Below are 26,157 nucleotides of genomic sequence, written 5' to 3'. Positions count from 1 at the left end.
TCTTTTGCCAAACTGTTTAGTTATGGGGACATAAACAAACGAACTGCAGTTGTCAAGTGGTAGAAAGGGAGGTGAGAGACAAACACACACACACACACACAGTAGAATAAAAAATGGAAAGTCCTTTGTATAGAATTAGGAAAGGATAGATAGACAGAGAGAGAGAGGGAGAGATAGAAAGAGAGGGAGAGATAGAAAGAGAGAGAGAGAGAGAAAGAGAGAGAGAAAGAGAGAGAGAGAGATTTCTTTTCAATTTGATCTGGTCAATTCATTGAAATTTCATTACAAAGTAATTTTCCTTTTTTCTTTCTCCTTTCTTTTTCATTTTCCCATTTTATACTTATTAACATATTTGTAAATAAATAAATTTCCTCACAAGGGCTGGTCACTTTTCACAGGTATCAATTTTAGGAAGTAGGATGGAAGAAATAAGAAAAGGGGGAGGCCGCAGTCACTACTGAAAAAAAAATCATTAAAATTCAAAGTACTATGAAAATGTATATTCTTCTACACTAGCCAATTCCCATATTGTGTGTAATTCTATGTTTTGACTGTAAAAGAATACACGACTGCACCCTCCCCACTTTCCTTATTTCTTCAATCCTACTTCCTAAAATTGACACCTTTGAAAGGTGACCAGTTCTTGTGAGAAAATGTGTTTATTTAGAAATATGTTGAAACGTATACAATGAAAAAAAGGAGAAAGAAGAAAAGAAACATTACTTTGTAATGAATTTTCAATGAATTGACCTCACCAAATTGAAAAGAAACCCACCTCTTCCCCCGCTCTCTCTCTCTCTCTCTCTATCCTTCTATCTATCTATCTACCCTTTCCACATCCTTATTTTTTACTCCTCTTTCTTGATTGTCCGGAAACTACTCTCCCTATCTGTTTCCCTACCACTTTTCTTTTCTTCATCTCTCTGTGCCTTTTTCCAAAAAATAAAAAAAACAATGTCCTCCTCTTCTAAACAAAACAAAAATAAAAGCATCCGGTTCATCTGTCTGAGCAATGAAACATTCTGTTTTTACCATGTTGATTTTGAAAACAAAAGAAAGTGCTAATAAAGGGTTATTCAAAATTCTGACTGCTTCCTTTTTCTCAATATATATATATATATATATATATATATAATATATATATATATATATATATATATATATGAATGTATGTATGTATGCATGTATATGTAAATATAGATATGTATGTATGCATATATGTATGTATGTATGTATTTATCTTATCTATCTCTCTCTTTATATATATATATATATATATAAATACACACACATTTTTTTCTTGCCTGCCTTTGTATCATCTATTTGTCTGGATGTTTTATTGTCCTCTATTGCGTTTTTGTTCCATTATATATATATATATATCATCATCATCATCCGCTTTCCATGCAGGCATGGGCTGGATGGTTTGACTGAGGGCTGGCAAGCCAGAAGGCTGCACCAGGCTCCAATCTAAAATATATATATATATATATATATATAGAGAGAGAGAGAGAGGAGAGAGAGAGAGAGAGAGAGAGAGAGAGAGAGAGAGAGAGAGATAGATAGATAGATAGACAGACAGACAGATAGTTAGTTAGTTAGATAGATAGATATATTATTTATATTATTATTTGATTGAATGCCATGCATCCATTTCCAAGTAAGTTTATCTATCTATCTATCTATATATATATATATATATATATATATATATATTATGTATGTATGTATATATAATATACATATAATATATAGAGAGAGAATGAGAGAGAGATACACAGACAGATTTACATACATGGACATACCTATATATGTATATATACATAAATATGTGTATGTATGTATGTATTTATATATGCTTGTAGATATAAACTTTATAAAATTAGTATTGACTAAAAATTTAAGTTACATCTGAGAGGTTTTTGAATCTTGAAGCAAAAATATCAGGAATTACTGAAAGAAGATAAAAATTACATCATTGTTTTTGGTGAGTACTATGCTTATATATATGTATATGTGTATATATGCATACATATATGCATGTCGAAAGTACCAACTAGAGATTTTGTTACCTTCATGTGCTCAGGTCAGCGGATCCGTTTCAAGAAGAAGATCAAGAAACTTCCTGTGAGAGATGAAAAGTGGAACGGCTATTGGGAAGTGACTGCAGATTTACCTGTGTGCCAAGGATTCTTTCCCATCCCAGTTATGAAAAAACCAGACATTTTGATATGGTGTGAAAGAAGGAAAGTTGTAAATCTAGTTGAGTTAATGGTTCCTCATGAAGATAATATGGATGCCGCTCGGGCTCGAAAGATTGACCGTTATGTAAACCTCCTCGAGGAAACGCAGGCTGGAAAGCAGAGCATTTTCCAATTGAAGTTGGATGTAGAGGGTTTGTTGGACACAGTGTGAGATGACTGTTGTTATCGTTAGGCCTAACTCATCATTAAGTCAATACCACCATGACTGATATCCAAACTACAGTGGAGAAGGCTAGCCACTGGATTTGGTTTAAAAGAGATGATGATCAATGGCTAGAAGAATATTGAGCTTTATTTGATAACCAGTTGATCTAGCAAGCGGGGCCTCATATCAGTGAGGGGGGGCCGGTGCGCATTGATGCCGTCGAGAGGTAGGCCCCGAAACGCCGTGCATTCTCTCCTGATGACCCCATACACTTGCTGGCTTCCGGTATGCGGAGTTCTTGACTTGTATCACTTGCATGTGCAAGTTGTTTGCAAGACATGTTACAGAGTCAGAGAGGGATAGAGAAGGGGTGAGATGATAGAAAAGTGGAGAAGAAGAGAAAAGTAGGGAATATGTGAAACAGTGAGGATAAGAAAAGAGAGTGAATAAAAGAAAAATAACTGAAAGAAAACTAAGTGAGCCACAAGAAGAATATGGATGAAGGCTTGAAGCAAAAATATCAGGAATTACTGAAAGAAGGTAAAAATTACCGTTGTTCTTGGTGAGTACTATAGTTATATATATGTATATGTGTATATATGCATAAATATATGCATGCCAGTATATATGCATACATACATGGATATACTTATATATATGTATATGTGTATATAGGCATACATATATGCATGTCTGTATATATGCATACATACATGGATATATGCATATATAGTCATACAGGCATACATAAATACACAAACATATAAAGCACCCATAAACACATACATATATTCATACACAAATACATGGCAAAATTCAATGCATACTTACTCACAAACTCTCATACAACCATACATATACCCATACACGCATGTAGATAAATACATAATTATATAGGCATATTATTATATTTTTAAACAATGTTATAGTCATTAGTATAACTCAATTTTGCCATAAAAATCAATAGCTCTTATGTACAGGAACATTTAAACACCATTTCAAGAATACCATGATTTCTTTGCAGGTTTAATTTTCAAGACACCTGTCTGGAAAAGGATTGGGAAGAGGAAACAAGCGAAAACCAAAACTCCTACTAAGTAATGAGCCATTATTGGAATCTGGAACAGTTTGGCCTGAAAGTATAAAGAAGAATTGAAAGATTATTTGGTGAGAACCATGATAGAGAAAAATTATTGCAAAATATAAACATGGTATTTTTTTCATCCCCACTCACCCACAAGCAACTCTGTATGCTGTTAAAGCGAGCCATTATCAAAATATAGCAGAAATACCTAACTGCAATAAAAAAAAAATATGCTATTCCTGTGAAGGAAATCTTAGTATCATCCTTCAAGAAGATACAACAATCTGAACTTAGTCAACCATATTGAAACATAGTCACTATGCATCATCATCATCATCATCATCATCATCATCACATCATCATCATCATCATCACCATCACCATCATCATCATCATCATCATCATTTAGCATCTGTTTTCCATGCTAGAACGGGTATGATGGTTTGACTAGGAGTTGGTAAGCTGGAGTTCTCTAGTCTGTTTCAGCTTGGTTTCTAAGTCTGAATACCCTTCCTAACACAAACCACTCTACAGAGTGTACTGGGTGCCATTTATACGTCACTGGCCATGACTACAATTTCACTTAGCTTGATGTATCTTCTCAAGTACAGCAAATCACCAAAGGTCTCAATCACTTGTCATTGCCTTCATGAGACACATTTGAAGATCATACTTCACCACCTCATCTGGATATATACTTGATATCATGTGAATCGGTCCTTCCACCTAAGAGTTAAATAGGCCTCATGCTTTGAGATTAAGCTCAGGAAAGCATGAAGGTAGTGGAATAAACTGTAAATAAACAGAAGGCAATGGGAAATCACTTCTGTATAAATCTTCAAACTTTGGCCTGAAGGTCCATGATCACCAGCACTTATAAAACTGGTCAGCCACATGACGAGTGAGCAATCCTTGCCATACATTTTTTTCAAAACATTCTTCTATGGAACTATAGTCCTTCAAAATTCCATCTATCTATATTTTCTCTATGGACATTGATTTGAACAAGTGAAAGTCAAATACTGATTACATCAGTGCCAACAAACTAAAAAAAGCAAAGGAGACTTTACATTGTTGCTCAACCTACTTGAAATGACAATTAAGTCTCACTCAAATCTCACCCACACCCCACCAAGCAAGGATATTTGAAAATTGGGTGGAGTTAAGAGCAGAGTGATTGGCAATAACAGAGGTGGACAAAGGTAAAGGCAGGTGATGAGTAACAATAGATGTGGCCCCAGAGGATGTGTATGTACAATTCTGATACACACATCCATATACACATATACACACATACACACACATAAGATTCATTAGAAAGTTTCCTGCTTAATTGTAAAGCACCTCAGGAGTATGAATCAACTCTAACACAGCAAAAAATAATAATAACTTTATATAGTAATTTGGTTCATTAGAAATAGCAGCCAAATTTTTCCTCAAATCATACTCTACTGTTTAATTACAAGGAAACTATACTGTTTTAGTTCCAGATATATGAAAAGATGGTATAGTCACAGTTTAAGAGTCTTTGAAAATAGGTCTATTTAATGAAGGCTGGCCTGCAGCTATATAGCAAAAACTATATCACAGGCATAACCAATTTGCTATTACAGCCAGTATTTAGTGGCCATTTTACCTGTGGTTTCACCTATCTTTACTCCAATGGGAAGAAAGACTAAATTAATGAGAAAACTCAGGACTACCGAGACCATACACAAGTGCCTTCTTTTGTAGCCTTGGGTTAACCAAAGACAATTGTTGGTGCTTAAGTGAGTGCAAAGCCATATGTGTACACTTATGATTTCTATTTATTTAGCCGGTTGTGAGCCTTTCAAAACTGAAAATGTTTGTTGTTTGTCATTAATACTAGCCATGTGTAACAAATTATTACAGCATCTTGAGTTGTTTTCATCTGAACATAGGTGAAATCTGTCCATAGGAAAAAACTAATTCCATACCTATTCAAGCAAAGCATACAGGTTAAGGGGTGAAAAACTTGCAGCCCTGAGATACCTGATAATAGAGAAGGGTTTTGAACATTGCAATATATTTATAACTAACTCCAGAAGTTTTTGTATGGGACGATGTATCTTTGAAATTTATTTCACCCATAAATAATGCATATGAAATTAGATCATTGACTACAGCTATGCTACTTAATGTTTTTATACAGATCTTTCCTTACAAATAAAGGCTGGATTGACCTCCTCCAAAATTATATTTACAAGTAACAAATACAAATTAAAGTTAAATAAAGTTGGATAATGTCTTTTCTTTAAAAGCATAATCTTTTATTATAAAACAGTTGGTCTCTGTCTGTCTGTGCATCTGTCTATAACAGTATTTGTGTAGAGAGAGGGGAGAAGAGGAGAAAAAGTTGTTGAGAGAGAAATACAGTGAGAGAGAGAGAGAGAGAGTGCGAGAGAGAGAGAGAGAGATAGAGTGTGTGTGTATGTGTGAAAGATAGATAAATAGGTAGTGTTGTCACTTTAGTAATTAACAAGTTTTGATTAAAAATGCAGGAATTTTACGTGCAAGTCTGTCAACACAATGCAGACATCAAAAAGACTATATATACATCATCATTATTGTTTAACGTCCGCTTTCCATGCTAGCATGGGTCAGACAAACGACTGAGGGCTGGCGAACCAGATGGCTGCACCAGGCTTCAATCTTGATCTGGTGGAGTTTCAACAGCTGGATGCCCTTCCAAACACCAACCACACGGGGGTCAGTCAGGTGGTACTTGCAACAACCTCACTCAAATCTTTTACACATGCCACCAGCATAGGTGCCAGTAATGGCGATGTTGATATATATTTAGCACACCAGGCGAAATGCTTAGCGGTATTGCGTCTGTCGTTGCGTTCTGAGTTCAAATTCCGCCGAGGTCGACTTTGCCTTTCATCCTTTCGGGGTTGATAAATTAAGTACCAGATACACACTGGGGTCGATGTAATCGACTTAATCCGTTTGTCTGTCCTTGTTTGTCCCCTCTATGTTTAGCCCCTTGTGGGCAATAAAGAAACAGATATATATTTATATATATAATGCATTCAGTTATTTTGGGTGGAGGGGTTGTTCGTGTATGTGTGTGTACATGTATGTGAGTGTGTGTGTATGTGTTGAGTATGTGAGTGAGTGTGTGTGTGTGTGTGTGTGTGTGTGTGTGTGTTTCTATATGTCTTTCAACATATAAACAACACAACACAGTCTTTAAAATAAGATTTTCACTTTGAATAATTTATGAAGGTATGCGCATGATCAACAAATATTTTTACCAGCAGTGTGGCAACAAGTAGCAACTTAGTAACACACTAATAATAAGTAGACATTGATCTTTGCAATTTTCAGTCACAAACTATCGAACTATTGTCACTTTTTTCCAATATAAGTCTAAATATGTATGTGAGTGTGTGTAAGTATGAGGAGAAGGTGAGTGTATGTATTCATATATATGTATGTAGTGTATATAGTTAATACATTACCCTGAGTTTTGCATTGCTTGTGAATAAAACATAGGAATCAAGTTCAGCTTGAGGTAGAGCTTTATATCCATTGGCTGCGAATGATAAAGCATCGTTATGGAAACGCTTGCATGCAGAGTTTACACGGGCCGCCTAAAAAGAAAAAAAGAACAAGAAAGGAAACAGGTAATGAACAAGAAAAGCAAAAACAAGAATTAATTCATGTATAAGTGTGTCATCATTATCATCATTGTCATCATCGTTGTCGTCATCATTGACATTATCTTCATCATCATCATCATCATCATCATCATCATCATCATCATCATTTTCATCATCATCATCATCATCATCATCATCATCATCATCATCATCATCATCATCATCATCTTCATCATCATCATCATCATCATCATCATCATCATCATCCACTTTTCTCAAATACTTATGCGGATCGGATGGAATTTGTGAAGACAGACTTTTACAGCCAGATGCCCTCTGGCTCTAGAAAGGCGTCTTCTAAGCCCTTCTACACAAAACCTCAGAGGTTGGAAATCATGTAGATGTTCATCTAAATGATGCAACTCCAGACATTTAATACTGATTGTTGTTTGCATATTCAAAAGAGCAACTTGCTACAACATTTAATATAAAATAAATATGCTGAATAAAGCTATCTATTGGAAAGGAGATAAAGTGCTTAAAAATTGCACCCACCCATTCAGATAATTTTGGAAGTTTACATAGAATGTGTGCTGTGTCACACAAAGCTATTGTTTATCTTGTTCCAGTTATCACAATACACTATATCAGTGATAGTAATGGATTATTGAACACTGTTACATTAACTATCAATAAAAGTGTTATCTTTATTGTACTCTTATCTCTAGATAAGAAGGTATACAGAGATTTTCAGAAATCTAGTGAACCCCGATTCAAGTCTTGAGAAACTATATTTTGTAGCTGGTGTTCTATGCTTTTAACTAGAAGCAGAGTTTCAGAATGAATTAGAATCATAAAAATTATGGCACAATACGGTGGCATGAAGAGATGCCAATCTCAAATTATGGTCTCAAATTGTAGAGAGGACATGTGGAAGGGGTAGACCCAGGACGACGTGGGATGAAGTAGTGAGAAAGGATCTTCAGACGTTGGGCCTCACAAAGAAGATGACAAGGGACTGAGCCACCTGGCAGTTTGCTGTGCCTGAGAAGACATGTCAAGGTACATTAAAGTATGGTTGCCCTGCATCTCTCTCCAACTGCATCTCTCTCCAACTGCATCTCTCTCCAACTGCATCTCTCTCCAACTGAGTGTTCCTAATTTTACCGGCTAAACACAGAGAGGACAAACAAGGACAGACAAACAGATTAAGTCAATTATATTGACCCCAGTGCGTAACTGGTACTTAATTTATCAACCCCGAAAGGATGAAAGGCAAAGTCAACCTCGGCGGAACTTGAACTCAGAACGTAACGGCAGAAGAAATACCACTTAGCCCGGCATGCTAACGTTTCTGCCAGCTCACCGCCTTCAAAAACACATATACCAGTGCCACACCCATGCCAGTACTGCATAAAAGCATGCAGTACATTCTGTAAAGAGGTTGGTGTTAGGAAGGGAATCCAACCCAAGAAAACACATCAAAATAGGCATGGATTATGGGCAGCTCATTAGCTGGCTTAGCTCCTGTCAAACCATCCAACCCATGCCAGCATGGAAAACAGGCATTAAATGATGATGCTGATGATAACAATGACAAGAGAAGCAGATCCACCAAAATTTCAACATTCATCATTGTGGATTAGTCTGATCAGCTATCTTGGTATTATGCAGTCATTAATTCATTAATCCTTTAGCATTTAAACTGGTGATATCAAGCTCAAATATTCTACCTGTTTTATGTTGAAACTGGCCAGATCCAGCCTTTCACACCTACCCCACAATGTCACTCTAAAAATAAGTAATTGCATCATCAAAATGTTGCAGCAGCAAGATAGTACATGATTAATTCAAAATAATGTTAATAGATATGCATGACATTATTTACATTATTTACATTTGGTGGATATTTGTCCCCATCTTGTTTGTTGTTAACACATTTCGACTGATATACCCTCCAGCCTTCTTTGGGTGTCTTGGGGAAATGTTGAACCTGGGTTCTCATTCCTAAGGTATTTTTCGATTTTATTATTATTATTATTATTATTATTATTATCATTATTATTATTGTTCAGGTCACTGCTTTGAATCGAACTCAGAATCTTGGGGTTAGTAGCCCATGCTCTTAACCACTATGCCATATGCATGACATTTGATAGAGTAATCTGAATGATAAAGAGTTAATATTTATCTGCAGTATTGGTTATTATGGCATGAAACAGATAAATAATTCTTTTTTTATTTGTTTCAGTAACTGGACTGTGGTCATGCTGGAGCAATGCCTTGCATAGTTTAATAATAAAAATAAATGCACCCTTTTAAAGCCTAGCCAGGCTCATGGGCCCGGTTTCCAAGGCGTATGTGTTCCCCAGCTGGACGGGACGCCTGTCCATCACAGCATTACTCATTTTTGCCAGCTGAGTGGACTGGAGCAACGTGAAATGAAGTGTTTTGCTCAAGAACACAATGCGTCACCCGGTCCAGGAATTGAAACCACAATCTTATGATCATGATGCTGACACCCTAACCACTAAGCCACGCGCCTCCACGATACATAGTTTAGTAGAACAAATTGACCCCATATTTATTTTTAAAATTTGGTTCTTATTCTACCCTTTTGCTAAACTAACATGATATGGGGACAGGTTGTGAAGCAAGGACAAACACAAACACAAAGAAACATGCACACATGCATACAGGGACACTCATGTATATGTATGATGAACTTCCACACAGTCTCCATCTACCATATTAACTCACAAAGCAACGGTTGGCCTAAGGTTATTGTGGAAGACACTTGCCTAAGATGCTGTATAGTGTGGTGGCAAAGTGAGCTTTCTAACCACGCAGCCATTACAAAAACTGTTATCAAAATAAGAAATTATTTTGTCTCCTTGACACCAAGCAAAAATGTATCAAATGTCTTATTTACCAAGTTATTATTTGAAAAACAAAAGAGAGGGTTGGGCCATCAGTAAAATTACACTAAATGAAAGTGTATTTGATAATGTCACTGTAAAATGGTTGAATGACCTTGGAGAGGATTCAAGAAAAAAATTTTACAAAGCTATATGGGATGAAGAAATTAAAGTAGATAAAATAAAAGAAAAGAAAAAAAACAAATGGAATTGAAGAGTGAAAGTAATATGAAAAAAAAAAGAAAAGAAATTAACAGATTTAAATAACTACCAAAATATAAAAAATATTTTGTGTGTATTGAGTTACCTTGATTATTTCAAGTTTATCAAAGAAATATTTTAAGATAAAATATTAAACTAAATAAGAACCTAAGAAAGCAAAAAAAACATTAACCTCACTGACAAAAGGTTGTATATAATTTCCACTCCTTTTGTGTGATAATAAAAGACAATAATTTTACTAGTATAAACTTAATGTTTTCCATACATGTAATAAAGAACATCTTTATGTAGTTATATATAGTGATAGCAAGTGACTAGATTCATGTGCGTAATGAAATATTTCCTTAATGTTATGCTCTAGTTGTATGTGTTATAGATTTATGTATATATGCTTAGATATAAATAGTTAACTCAAATAAACAAGCAATGAAAAAGAGAAAAAAAAAACAAGAAAAAAACGAACATGAAGGCATGCACAAGAAATATATTAATTTGATGCTCAGTGAATGTAGAGAGTTGTTGTTAATGTTTCAAGCATAGCTCTTCATCAGAAACAAGAAAGTCCTATGAGAAAGAAGGAAAAATAAGGAAAAAAATAAGGAAAAATTGCCTACAGTCCACATGCAGTTACAATCAATATGTATGTATGTATGTATGTATGTATGTATGTATATATGCATGTATGTATAGAATATCTCTCTAGATATTCAATAAGATATTCAGTTTCAATTTCGTTCAATTATGTTGTTACAGTATCTACAACATACAATTACATGGGATTGATGCAGTAGTTAACAAGAGTTTTTTTAACACAGTTACATGTAATAATGCTTTAATAGGTTATGTGGTGTTTTTCACATCCATAAATTTTTGCATGAGAGTTATGTGGTTATGTAGCTAAGTCTGCAACCACATGGTTTTGTGTTCAGTCCCACTGTGTGTCACCTTGGGGCAAATGGCTTCTATTGTTCTCACTATAGCCCTGTATTAACCAATATCTTGTGAGTGGATTTGGTAGATAGACACTGTGTAGAAGATCATCATTTATGTGTGTGTGTATGTGTGTATTACATACACGATATACATATATGTGTGTGTGTGCATGTGCATGTGCATGTGAGTGTGTGTGTGTGTATATATATATTGATATATATTTGTATATATGCATATAGATGTATATATACATACATGTATATATCATATACATATATGAAAATATTTACATATCACAGACACTCACACACACCCACATATTTATATCTATATCTATATCTATCTATCTATCTATCTATCTATCTATCTATCTATCTATCTATCTATCTATCTATCTATCTATCTATCTATCTACCTATCTATCTATCTATATACATATATATATATAATAGTTATCACCAAGCTAATATGGCAGTCCAGAAAAATGGTATGAATGAAATTTATATATATATAGCCTGGGCAAAGTTCAGAAAGCTCCTACCCCTACTGGCAACAAAAGGTCTCTCCCTCAGAGCGAAAGGTAGATTGTATGATGCATGTGTGCGAACTGCCATGCTTCACGGTAATGAAACATGGGCTGTGACTGCAGAGGACATGCGTAGACTTGAAAGAAATGAAGCTAGCATGATCCGCTGGATGTGTAGTGTCAGTGTGCACGCAAGACAGAGTGTAAGCATCCTAAGAGAAATGCTGGATATAAGAAGCATCAGATGTGGTGTGCAAGAGCGACGCTTGCGATGGTATGGTCATGTGCTGCGGATGGATGAAGAGAGATGTGTGAAGAAGTGCCACTCCCAAACAGTTGAAGGTATCAGGGGGAGAGGTAGACCCAGGAAGACATGGGATGAGGTAGTCAAGCATGACCTCAGAGCATTGGGCCTCACTGAGGCAATGGCGAAGGACCGAGATCTCTGGAGATATGCTGTCACTGCAAAGACCCGGGCTGCTTTCTGCAGCAATTCCACATACCCCCTACCCATTCAAAGTACCCCGGATCCCCAAAGTACCCCGGACCCAGTTGCCCCCGTGCCGCTGGCACGTTAAAAGCTCGAACCGATCGTGACCGATGCCGGACCCCCCGGCCCCTGTGCAGGTGGCACGTAAAAAGCACCCAATCCACTCACGGAGTGGTTGGCGTTAGGAAGGGCATCCAGTCATAGAAACTCTGCCAAATCAGACTGGAGCCTGGAGCGGCCCCTGGCTTCCCAGACCCCGGTCGAACCGTCCAACCCGTGCTAGCGCGGAAAACGGACGTTAAACGATGATGATGATGATGATGATATATATATATATATATATATATATTGCCGGACCAGGTGATGAAAGTCACAGAAAGGCTTACACCTCAAAAAGCACATAAAAAGCACCATCCTTACCAGCGTTGCCTTACTAGCACTTGTGCTGGTGGTATATGAAAAAACATTGCCAGTACCACTGGACTGGCTCCTGTGCAGGTGGCACGTAAAAAAACACCATTTGAGCATGGCCGTTGCCAGTACCGCCTGACTGGCCCTCGTGCCAGTGGCACATAAAAGCACCCACTACACACTCGGAGTGGTTGGCGTTAGGAAGGGCATCCAGCTGTAGAAACTCTGCCAGATCAAGATTGGAGCCTGGTGCAGCCATCTGGTCCGCCAGTCCTCAGTCAAATCATCCAACCCATGCTAGCATGGAAAGTGGACGTTAAACGATGATGATGATGATTATTATTATTATTATTATTATTATTATTATTATTATTATTATTATTATCGTTATCATTATCATTATCATTATTATTATTATTATTGAGTGAGAGAGCAGCGCATGCCATCAAAATGACACTGGGGTAAAATATACGAAGCCTAGTATACCCATCATGACTACCCATCCGATAAGGGTACACTAGACACATGCATCATAACCATACGTGCATGACATGGTGATCTCATATCAAGATAAACAGCACATGACCTTGCAGGTGGGGCCCATTTAGAATTTTCTTCAGGTCGAGTAACCCATCCCTCTCAAAATGTCCCTGAATAAGGGTTGTTTAAGGATGTTGAATGAAACACTCATGTTTCCAGAGGTGAATTATTCAAATCCCAAAGAATCCCTCTCAACACATGGCTATGATGCTCCTCCACTACTTCTGCTCATGATCAGAGATGCACATACCTGCAGCCACTAAGGGACATGCTCAACTAGTTAAGGTCAAACAACTGACAAGCAAATCTGTGGTATTGAGTAGAATATTTGCTGTAGCCCATCTTTTATACCAAGACAAAACAATGTACATGATAGCACTTATTATATTATTATTATTATTATTATTATTATTATTATTATTATTATTATTATTATTATCATTATCATTACTATCAGTGAACTGGCAGAAATGTTAAAAACAGTTATTAAGGGTAGAGGGTTGGCAGAATTGCTTGAGCATCAGAAAAAATACTTTGTGGGCTTTGATCTGGCTCTTGACTTTCTGAATTCAAATCCTGCCAGAGGCACTTTTGCTTTTCATCCTTCTATGGTCAATAAAAAAAAGGACTGGTCAAGTGCTGGAATTGATGTTATCCCCTAAACCACCTACTCAAAAATTACTGGCTTTCTTCCTAAATCAGAAACTGTTGATAATTTTGATGACAGAGATCATAAGAAATAGACAAAATGCTTATTATGGTATTTTGTTGCATCTGTTTAATATTCTCTTTTCTACTCTAGGCACAAGGCCCGAAATTTTTGGGGACAGAGAAGTCGATTAGATAGACCCCAGTATGCAACTGGTACTTGATTTATCAACTACATTCTTCCACTAGAATTTTTTGTGGAGGCATGTGACTTAGTTGTTAGGATGCTGGACTCATGATTATAAGATTGTAGTTTCAATTCCTAGACTGGGTGATGTGCTGTATTCTTGAGCAAAACACTTCATTTCATGTTGCTCCAGTTCATTCAGCTGGCAAAAATGAGTAATCCTGTGATGAACTGGCGTCCCATCCAGGTGGGGAATAAATATATACAGTGATCCCTCGTTTATCGCGGTTGATTGGTTCTAAGACCAGCCGTGATAACTGAATTTCTGCGAAGTAAGGACACCATATTTACAGTATTTATTTAACGTGTATTTGGACTTTTAAAACCCTCCCTGTACTGTTAACAACCCACCCATTACAGTAGTCTATTAATAACAAGGACAAATGTCAAGCAATAATACTTTAGATTTTAAAAAATAAAGATTGTTACTGTTACACAGACCAGATTACAAAATAGAAAGCTGTGATTCATCGTTTCTCTCCAGTGCACCAATCACAGCCCATCTTAAGTTCAAATACTCCTGTATATGCTTTTTTGCTATTTTACACTTGTTTTGTTGTTCCTAGACTAGGAAATGATATTTATTATTAATATTTTATTGGATTTAATGAAAAATTTTAGGCGTTCATATATATATTTTTAAAATCCATGAAGTCGTGAATCTGCGATAGTTGAACCACGAAGTAGTGAGGGATCACTATATGCCATGAAACTGAGAAACTGACCCTTATGAGCTGGTGTGACTCGAGACAGTACCGTTACTTTTCTTTTTTTAATCAGAATTTATGAACTGGGCCTATGTTAGAATGTTATTTGAGTGATAACATGTAGAATCAGTAGTGTCAGACAAATTATTTAATTACTCCTTTTTACATAGAATGTGTACAGTCACATGAAGCTGCTTATTGAAATGTAGATATTTATACCCAGATCCATGGCCGTATGATTTGTCAATATTTGTTTAAACTACTATTGCTCCAAACAGAATGAACGATTCATATGTCGTATCTAAACTGAAATCCATATCTACCTTGACTGAACAAATATATCCTTTTGTAATTTTGTAACTTAATCTTTAATAATAATGTCTGGGTGGTTTGCTTTTCCCTATCACTTTGCATCACCATATTATAACTATTTTTAGAGACTCCATATTTTTATATGTGCTCATATTATTTGTTATGAGTTTAATTTGGTATTGTAGTGACTATACTATTCGGTTGTAATTGCTTAGCCTTCATACCTATAATCAGCAATGACTATTCCATCTTCATTTTTTATAATCATTTTGGTTTGATGTGATTCGAGGAAACTTTTTGCTGCTATTTTCAACATGTCAAATTACTACATAGAGGTTCTCTCATTGGTTAAACCTACCTATGTATATATATTGACTTGGCTGAAATCAGAGAATTGGAGATAATGTTATTTTTTGTTGTTCACTGCATAGCCTACATTTACTATCTCTAATTTAATTTGCTATTTTTGAACTAGTTTATTGTGGATAAATTTTGGTCTTTCTCAACGAATATATATTCTTTTGTTTTCGATATTAAAACAGAACTTCTAAGCTATTTTCACATCCTTTCAAATTTAAATTCCTATTGAAGACAGAAGGATGTATTATATCATTCATCTTAATTATATCTGTGTGTGCTTGGTTCCTCAGCTTATATGCCAGTCCTCATAGCTACCTTTGTATTTATTCTTAGGACAATAGTGAATGACATAGCTCAGTGAAGGCGCATGGCTCAGTGGTTAGAGCATCGAGCTTACGATCGTGAGGTTTTGAGTTTGAATCCCAGACTGGGCTGTGTGTTGTGTTCTTGAGCAAGACACTTTATTTCACGTTGCTCCAGTTCACTCAGCTGTAGAAATGAGTTGTGATGTCACAGGTGCCAAGCTGTATCGACCTTTGCCTTTCCCTTGGATAACACTGGTGGTGTGGAGAGAGGAGGCCGGTATGCATGGGCGGCTGCTGGTCTTTCATAAACAACCATGCCTGGACTTGTGCCTGGGAGGGTAACTTTCTAGGTGCAATCCCATGGTCTGTATCATGGCCGAAAGGGCTCTCAGTGAATGACAGAATTTTTAGAGAAGCAGTCAAAATAGTTTGTGTTGTTTAAGCTCAAATCACAGTTGGTTGACTTTACTTTGCATCCTTCTGGTGACCAATATTAACAAGAAAAATTCCAGTGTTGGGGTTAATTCAACACAACCCTGCTACCAAAATTTGTAATCATGTACATTTATTAGAAATCATCATGATTCTCATTGACAGATGTCAAAGAACAGCTTTAAGTTCCTAGTAACAAGAGTTGGATATTAAGTTGTGATTTCCATAAATAATCACTTGGTGAAAATTAAGTACAAACATCACATCTTCCCATTTTGCTTTCTTTTAAAGATCTCAGATTTTATGTCTTTTTAAGGAATTATTATCGATATTACTTTCCCACAGACTGAAGATATCCGTGCCGGTGACACATAAAAAGCACTGTCTGAACATGACAGATGCCAGCGCCACCTAACTGGCGTCCGTGTCGGTGATACGTAAAAGCACCAGCTGATCATGGCAGTTTGCCAGCCTCCCCTGGCCCCTGTGCCGGTGGCACATAAAAAGCACCCACTACACTCACGGAGTGGTTGGTGTTAGGAAGGGCATCCAGCTGTAGAAACACTGTCAGATCAGACTGGCCTCCCAGACCCCAGTCGAACCATCCAACCCAAGCTAGCATGGAAAACGGACGTTAAACGATAATTATGATGATGATGATGATTACTTTGTTAATAGAGCAAATGATAATACAAAATGAAGATATTTATGTTTCTTACCTGTATTAATGGAGCAAAGAGCATGACTCCCCAGACAAGAGGAAAAAGACTCCGGTAGACCCAAATATCTGCTTGGTCTGCAGTATTCATACATAATGTATTCAAACCTATGTTTATGAGATAAAACCATAACAGAGATTAACAGAGATTATTGAGAAGAAAAGAAAATACCAATACAAAAGAAAAACAAAAAATACTATATACATTTGAAGTTTTTAGTTATATTAAGCCAAAACTCAATAAACTCTGTAAACTGAATACAAAAAGAGATTTAAGTGGCGTAAAGTCCAAACAGTGAAGAAATATCTAAGTAAGCCAAAAAGAAAAGTGTAGGGAAACTTACCAATCACTGTAAAAGCTGCAAATATAAAGGTTACCAAAGAAGTCATCTTGCCAGTACTGCTGTTCAACATCTTCAAATGACATTTAATTTCTACCAATTGCTGGAATTATTAGAAGGAAAAAGAAAAGATCAAAGAATTGCATCATGAAACAATATACATGTGTATATGTCTATTGGTCTTTTTCTCTCTGTCTTTGTCTCTGCTGGTCTATCTGTCTATTTATCTATCTACCTCTCTATCCATCTATCTATTTATATATATATATGCATGTATGTGTGTTATATATACACACTCATGCATACATGCATTCATACATGCATACATGCATATGTATACTCTCTTTTACTCTTTTACTTGTTTCAGTCATTTGACTGCGGCCATGCTGGAGCACTGCCTTTAGTCAAGCAAATCGACCCCAGGACTTATTCTTTGTAAGCCCAGTACTTATTCTATCAGTTTCTTTTGCTGAACCGCTAAGTTACGGGGACGTAAACAAACCAGCATCGGTTGTCAAGCGATGTTGGGGGGACATACATATACACATGAAAGTGGTAGAGTGGAAGAGATGAACAATTGCTTGCAAGAATATACCATGAATCATGAAAGAATTGAAATTAGTGACTACCCAAACAATGAAGATCTAATAATAATAGACAGAATTTTGGATCTATTAAATACAGAAAGGACAGAATTTATGTGCGACTCTAAGAAGGCTAACCAATGGAGGCTAAATCAAGAGATGAATAAAGTCAGTCTTGTATTGAGACATATTGAAACAAAGAACATTACACAAACAAATAATCTTATCAAGGCTGCAAGTAGGATGGTGGTGGAAAGAATGGGATTGAGAAATACTGACCATAGAACAGTGACGGATAAAAGAGATAATAAACAACTGTAGTGGAAAAGGAAAATTTCTGAAGATATAAGCTCCTTGAACAGTGTAGTGTCAATACTTGTCAGGAAAAGAAATGGAGAACTGAAGAATAAATGGAAATTCGAAAATGTTAGGAAGAAGTATGGCATAGATACAAAAGGGTTGAATGTTGTAATTGAAGAACTGAAGCAGCACATATGTGTAAAAAAAAAAACCCAAAGCTAACTAGGTTTGAACAATAGATTAAACAATACCATCAAAACAAATCGTTTAGAACTGATCAAAAAAGATCTTGCCAAGAGATTAATGACAATAAAAAACATGAAAGATGTGTCCCTAATGCTGATGAAAGTCAACTTTTCTGGGGTAAGACATGGAGTAAGCAAGAACAACATAATACTACAACTGAATGCTGTGCAGCCAGAAGCAAACAGCTTCTTGCCCCCAGCAAGAGGCTTTCCACTTCACAGAAGACAGCATCAGAAATATGAGTGAAAAATAAGCAAATGGAAAGCAGCAGGACTTGATGGTGTACAGAGCTTTTGAGAAGTTGCCATAAACTGATCACAGAGTAATTTAATGCATTGATCGATGGAGAAGAAATCCCAGGCTGGTTGACAAAAGGATGAACGATAGAGTGCCTGAAGGATGCATCAAAGGGAAATGCTGCTGACAATTACAGGCCAATTTTCTGCCTCCCATTAATGTGGAAGTTACTGTCAAGAGGAATTGTAGAACTGTATAAATTTCTAGATGAGAATGATATATTACAAAAAGGCGGTAGAAGGTGATGCAGACATACCAAAGATCAACTCTTAATAGACAAAATGGTAATGCAAGATTATAAACAAAGGAGAACAAATCTGGAAATGGCCTGGATTGACTATCACAAAGTTTTTGATATGATTCTACATTCGTGGATCATCGAGAGCTTAGATCTGTTTGGAATTGTGAAGAATGTAACATGTTTCCTAAAAAGAAGTATGGTGGGATGGAAAGCTGAACTGACACCTTATAGACAAAGCTTGATACTTAGGAAAACGAACCTGGGGTACCAACTAGAGGGAAAATCCCAAACAATCAACCACCTCCAGTTCATGGATGACTTGAAACTGTATGGCAAAGATGAGACACAAGTGAGCTCCTTGGTGAACACAGTCCACTGTTTTCGTACTGATATTAGAATGGAATTTGGACTTAAGAAGTGCAGAATAATCTACCTAAAAAGAGGCAAGGTACAGTCCATAGTAGAGATAGAATTACCAAATAGAGACTTGATTAAGCAAATTGAAATAGAAGGGTACAAATAGCTTGGTGTACTAGAGTGCAATAAGATAATGGAAAAGGAAATGAAAGCATCTGCAGATGGAATATTTATGAAGACTGAGGTTGGTGTTGCACTCAAAAATCCAAGCAGTTAATACATAGGAAATAGTATTACTTCAGTATGGAGCAGGAATTATAAAATGGCAAAAAAGAGAGAAATGAAGAAAATTGATACCAAGACCAGAAAAATGTTGACAGTACACAGGGCCTTCCACCTTAAGAGTGACACCAATGGGCTGTACTTGTCCAGAAGAAAAGGGTGGGAGAGGTTTGATCAGTTGGTAGGATTTTATTGAAGCATAGGAAACAGCCTAGGGTGGTACATAAAAAAGGCTGTGGAGCCACTGTCGAAACACATGAACAAGGCCGGCATCATCAAAACTGACATTTGTGTAACTAAGGAAAGATTTAAACAAGAAATGAACAAAAAAAATAGAAAAAGTATGGAAGGAAAAAAAAATGTATGGTTAGATTGCAAGAGATGTGAACACCATGACAAATACTGAGGACCAGTGGCTGTAGATGAGGAGGAGGTGACCTGAAAATAGAGACAGAAGAGTTCATATGTGCAGCTCAAGAACAAGCATTAAGGACCAATTATATGAAGTGCAGAATTGACAACACTACTAATAGCAACAAATGCAGAATGTGTGGTGAGAGGGGTGAAACAGTACGGTACATTGTTAGTGAATGCCCGAAATTGGCACAATGCAGATACATACAATGCCATGACAATGTTGCAAAAATGATCCATTGGGAGCTCTGTGGAAATCACAGCCTACAAAGAACAAAGACGTGATATGAGCAAACCCCAGAAGGAGTCACTGAAAATGAGAATTGTAAAATCCTGTGGGATGTAACGATCCAGTGCAATCACCTAACCAGACATTGATCTGGTGAACAAAAAAGAACATGTATGAAAATCGACATAGCATGCCCCAGTAACAATAGGATCAATGTGAAACAGGAAGCAAAAATAAACAACTATGGTGATTAAAAGTGAGAATTAAGAAGGTTGTGGTCAATGAAGATAGTAGACATGATACCAATAGTAGTTGGTGCACTTGGAAGCATCAGCACTCAACTACCAGCATGGCTGAAAAAGATCGGTGCAAGTGTGAAGGTAGAACACCTTCAAAAATCAGTATTGCTTGGAAGTGCAAGACTTCTTTACAGGGTTCTTCAAGCATGACCAATAAATAAGTGTCACCTTAGTCAGCTGGTTGTGAACAGCTGAGACTTTCCATCATACCCAGCAAAATAAGGTGTGAGTTTTCATATAATAATAGACTCTGTGAGACTTCTGACAAAAGGGTGCTGTCCACTCTCACAGAATCAACCAGAGCAAGTAACACCGAGATCTCTAAGAAGTAAAATATATTAATAATAATAATAATAGTATAAGTTATATCTACCTTCATGCCTTTTGCCAGATCCTGTCCAGAATCAAGAAATCGAAGAGATATTCCCCTCACAAAGAGTATGATAGCTTCACACTGTATCACATAGTTGCAGACAGCTGCTAAGCTCACTGTGTTGATCATAAAAACGCCAATAACTTCCAAGACTACAAGGCTCCAAATAGTAGCTGAACTGAATATGAAAATTATAAAGGTAAAAAAAAATTGAATTTGTTATTATTGCAGATGTTGTTTAGTCTCAAGACAGCCTGAAGATAAAGTTGGAATTCCACCTTCACTATATTTTTCCCCTCCTGGTATAGTAGCTGTCTCTGCTTACAAGTATGTTCTCTGCATCCCTCTCTTAACTGAGGGGTCCTACTCTTGAGGGCTCATGCTCGCTGATGTCACGTAAAAAGCACTCATGCTGGTGCCATGTAAAAGTGCACATGCCAGTGCTGCCTAAAAGTACTTGTGCCAGAACCACGTAGAAGGCACCTAGTACACTCTCTGAAGTATTTGGCATTAGGAAAGGGCATCCAGCCATAGAAACTAAGCTGAAACACACATTTGGAACTTGGGCAGCTCCCTAACTAGTCTGCTCATATCAAATTGCCCAACCTACAGCAACATGGCAAACAAATGTTAAATGATGATGATAATGAGGATGAAAACAATGATGTTGTTGTTGGTGGTATAAATGGCTCTTAAGGCAGCAGGCTGGCAGAATCACTTGCATGCCGGGCAAAATGTTTAGCGATATTTCGTCTGCCATTACATTCTGAGTTCAAATTCCGCCGAGGTCGACTTTGCTTTTCATCCTTTTGGGGTCGATTAAATAAGTACCAGTTATGCACTGGGGTCGATATAATCAACTTAATCCGTTTGTCTGTCCTTGTTTGTCCCCTCTATGTTTAGCTCCTTGTGGGTAGTAAAGAAATAGGTATAACTGGCTCTATGATATAAACGTTCTTCTTTTTTAAGACAATAGGTGTAATTTGAATATTTTGCTGCAGTTTATTATAGATCAAACTAGTTGGTGTTTCAGAACATTTGTTTCTTGTAGCTATCATTAATTTATTTATTTATTCATTGATAATGATTTATTTAATCAAAACTACTGCCATGTATTTACATAGAGGCATTTATCTATCAACCAGTTGGTTCAGGGTTCACATACCATTGCCAGTATACTGAAATATCCTTGTGGCCATCATCATCATCATCATCATCATCATCATCATCATCATTTAATGTCCACTTTCCATGGTAACATGGGTAGGACGATTTGACTGAGGTCTGGCGAACCAGATACCAATCTGATCTGGCAGAGTTTCTACAGCTGGATGCCCTTCCTAATGCCAACCACTCCGAGAGTGTAGTGGGTGCTTTTACGTGCCACCGGCATGAGGGCCAGTTAGGTGGTACTGGCAACGGCCACACTCAAATGTTGTTTTTTATGTGCCACCTGCACAGGAGCCAGTCCAGCGGCACTGGCAACGACCTCGCTCGGATGTTTTTTTTTTCATGCGCCACCAGCACAAGTGCTATGGCACTTAATTCTCAATAGTTTTCTTCCACCTTCAATCACCTTACTTCATCTAAGTTGATCAACTCACAAGCGTTAGCAGTTGAATTATTAATAAATTTACAAATTTAATTCATTAGTGTGTAGTTCTGATATTATTAGCCTGTGGGGAAATAGAAGAATTAGCATGGCAGGATTTTGCTATGTTAAAGTGCAATTTCATTTTGGGTCAGAAGATGGGAAAATATTTGTAGTAATGCTTTGTATAATATATTTGTTATGCATATTTATAGTAATGTTTCATATAATTTGTAGCACAACAAAAGTTCTTAGATAAGAATAAACCGTTTTAGTCTGAAACGTCGGTGATCTAGCGAATAGCATTTTGACAGGATGCCAAATTCAGCAGTCTGAAGAGTATTTGGTAAACAAAGTATATGAATGCATGGTTTGAGAGTCATTAAAGCTATGCGTAAGAATATTCTTAACAAGGTTAGAGATACCTTTCACTGGTTACAGTTATTAGAATTGTGGCCATACTGGGGCCTTGAAAGGTTTAGCTGAACAAATTGAAACTAGTACTTATTTCTAAGTCTTGTACCTATTCCATTCAACTCTTGTCAAAGTTCCAGGTTATAGGGATACAAAGAAACCAGCAACCTTTGTCAAACAGTTGTAGGAGACAAACATAAATATAAATATACACACACACACAAAGACACACACTTACAAAGACACACATACAAAGACATGCACACACACACACATACACAAAGACACATATTTAATTCTTTATTGCCCACAAGGGGTTAAACATAGAGGGGACAAACAAGGACAGACAAAGGGACTAAGTCGATTATATCGACCCCGGTGCGTAACTGGTACTTATTTAATCGACCCAGAAAGGATGGAAGGAAAAGTCGACCTTGGTGGCGAGGACACATATTTACAAAGCGACACACACAAACACATACACAAAGACACACACTTACAAAGACATACCAACACATGCACACACATACACATGCACACTCATACACACAAAGACATGCACACACACACACACACACATCTATATATACACAATGAACATCCACACAGTTTTCATTTCCCAAATTCACTCATAACATATTGGTTGGCCCATGGCTACAGAGTAGGAGACACCTGCCCCAGAGGCCACATGGGGTGACTGAACTTGAAACCACTTGGCTGCAAAGTAAGCTTCTTAACTACACAGACATGCCTGTACCTTGACAAGTTAAATGAGGAATTTAGCATGAAGTTTGGCCAGTTTTGCCCAACACAAACACACAAAAACATGTATTCATTCACACATAGGCACAGGAGTGGCTGTGTGGTAAGTAGTTTGCTTACCAACCACATGTTTCTGGGTTCAGTCCCACTGCGTGGCATCTTCAGCAAGTGTTTTCTATGATAGCCCCGGGCTGACAAAAGCCTTGTGAGTGGATTTGGTAGATGGAAACTGAAAGAAGCCTGTCATAGGATCATAGCCCAACTAATTAGAGAGAAAGTCTGCTTAGATGAGATGCAATTTGGTTTTGTGCCGGGTAGAAGCATCACTGATGCTATTTCCAGGTATGGCAACTGCAGAAGAAATACCTAGCCAAAAGTAAACCTCTATGCTTGGCTTTTAGTGGATTTGGTAGATGGAAACTGAAAGAAGCCTGTCATAGGATCATAGCCCAACTAATTAGAGTGAAAGTCTGCTTAGATGAGATGCAATTTGGTTTTGTGCTGGGTAGAAGCACCACTGATGCTATTTCCAGGTATGGCAACTGCAGAAGAAATACCTAGCCAAAAGTAAATCTCTATACTTGGCTTTTGTGAACTTGGAGAAAGCCTTTGACAGTGTCCCCTGATTCCTTATCTGGTGGGTGATGTGGAAACTGGGGATTGACAAATGGTTAATAAGGGCTGTACAGGCCCTATACAGAGATGCCGTTAGTAAGGTTAGGGTTGGCAATGAGTATAGTGAAGAATTCTGGGTAGAAGTAGGAGTCCACCAAGGATCAGCCCTCAGTCCCCTCTTATTCATCATAGTCCTCCAGGCAATAACAGAGGAATTCATTTTCGGAAGTTGCTGCTCAGTGGGAATACCCAAGACCACGTGGTTAGGAAGCTAGCTTCTTAACCACACAGCCACACCTGTATCTATAACCACACCTGTGCCTTTCTGATAATTTGTCTTACCTTGGTGATCAGTTTAATTACTTCTGTAGGTAACTTTAGTACAAATGTTATTGCTAGCGTAAGGAAGTGGTGACAGTGTAAAGGGAACTGTTACTTCTTTGGGCAACAAATGATTAGCTTATTCTGAATGAATGAAAGGCAGAAACAGTGGTAACCACATTTGAAGTCAAAAATATATGGAAACGTTGCCAAATGGTTATTTATTTATTATTTAGTCATACACCCTCCAAGACAAGTGAGATCAATGCCATTAAAATTCCATTTAAACTGTTGCTAGTTAATACCTATTTCTTTACTACCCACAAGGGGCTAAACACAGAGAGGACAAACAAGGACAGACAAACGGATTAAGTCGATTATATCGACCCCAGTGCATAACTGGTACTTATTTAATCGACCCCGAAAGGATGAAAGGCAAAGTCGACCTCAGTGGAATTTGAATTCAGAACGTAGCGGCAGACGAAATACCGCAAAGTATTTTGCCTGGTGTGCTAACGTTTCTACCAGCTTGCTGCCTTTTTGCTAGTTAATATCTACTGGGAAGACATTAGCAGGGAGGGGGCTCCAGACAGGCAATATTCTGGGGAGAAAGGACTAGACATAGGAATTAGTGTGGTGACTGGGGGAGGGAAAGTTGGATGGGACACAACAAGGATAAGGAAAGGAGGAGAGACAGGTGTGTGCTGGGAGTGACTGAGGAGGGGCTACAAGACTAGTAGACTAGTATTTAGTATGAGATTCATTTCAGCTACCTTTAGTTCATGCATAATCATCATCATCGATTAATGTCTGTTTTCCATGCTAGCATGGGTTGAACGGTTCAACTGGGGTCTGGGAAGCCAGAAGGCTGCGCCAGGCCCAGTCTGATCTGGCAGTGTTTCTACAGCTGGATGCCCTTCCTAATGCCAACCACTCCGTGAGTGTAGTGGGTGCTTTTTACATGCCACCTGCACAGGTGCCAGATGAGGCTGGCAAACGGCCACAATCGGATGGTGCTTTTTACGTACCACCGGCACGGAGGCCAGACGAGGCTGGCAACGGCCACAATCAGATGGTGCTTTTTTTTACGTGCCACCAGCACGGAGGCCAGTCAGGGCAGCGCTGGCAACAGCCACGTTCGGATGGTTCTCTTATGTGCCACCGGCACTGGTATCACAGCTACAATTTCCATTGATTTTGATTTTGATTTTGATTTTTGATTTTCACAGCAAATCTATATGCCTGATTCTTACACTTTATCCAAGATATTTGTAGTTATTTTTATGTTAGTGTCACATATGTTAGTGTCACATGGTTAAAATATTTGTGAAGCCAGAGTTATACATGGGAATGACTACATTCAAATGTTAAATAATAGCCACCGAAACAGGATTAGAATAAATAGGTCACAACCAAGCAATAACATATGAATGATTTTACTTCCTATGCATAAACCTTTTGAATTAAGGACCTATTGGAAATTCCAGTCATATATTTTTATAAACAACACCTTTATGACTCATGTTGAGTAATATAATCTTGAACAATGATGGGATGGCCAGAGCTTTAATGGTGTTGATCATATATCAATATGACAGGT

The 26,157-nt window shown here is 37.3% G+C and overlaps 1 protein-coding gene and 2 long non-coding RNA genes across 4 annotated transcripts in view; 2 read left to right on the top strand and 1 right to left on the bottom strand.

Annotated features, from left to right (window-relative positions):
- Positions 1–3,756, top strand: part of LOC118763607 — a 36,198-nt gene extending 32,442 nt beyond the window's left edge. Inside the window, exons 2-3 of the long non-coding RNA XR_004999364.1 lie at positions 2,757–2,971; positions 3,434–3,756. This is a non-coding gene — a long non-coding RNA (uncharacterized LOC118763607). The remainder of the gene's footprint in view (positions 1–2,756; positions 2,972–3,433) is intronic.
- LOC115212387 overlaps positions 3,126–26,157 on the bottom strand; it is an 85,652-nt gene continuing 62,620 nt past the window's right edge. The window contains exons 8-12 of one of the 2 annotated variants that reach the window (XM_029781269.2): positions 20,855–21,032; positions 17,236–17,335; positions 16,893–16,999; positions 6,982–7,113; positions 3,127–3,542 (exon numbers count right to left, since the gene is read on the bottom strand). In XM_029781269.2, coding sequence (XP_029637129.1) covers positions 3,408–3,542; positions 6,982–7,113; positions 16,893–16,999; positions 17,236–17,335; positions 20,855–21,032 — 652 coding nt within the window. In that variant the 3' untranslated portion in view covers positions 3,127–3,407. Of the gene's footprint in view, positions 3,543–6,981; positions 7,114–16,892; positions 17,000–17,235; positions 17,336–20,854; positions 21,033–26,157 lie in introns of both variants that reach the window. The other variant, XM_036503285.1, reaches the window with a different exon arrangement.
- Positions 8,850–25,290, top strand: LOC118763606. The gene is made up of 3 exons (XR_004999363.1): positions 8,850–8,942; positions 15,790–15,793; positions 25,280–25,290. It is a non-coding gene; the product is annotated as an uncharacterized LOC118763606 (long non-coding RNA).

The sequence above is a fragment of the Octopus sinensis genome, linkage group LG5, assembly GCF_006345805.1.
Source record: "Octopus sinensis linkage group LG5, ASM634580v1, whole genome shotgun sequence".
In the NCBI taxonomy this organism is placed as follows: Eukaryota; Metazoa; Mollusca; class Cephalopoda; order Octopoda; family Octopodidae; genus Octopus; species Octopus sinensis.
This window is presented reverse-complemented; position numbering and strand designations above follow the sequence as displayed.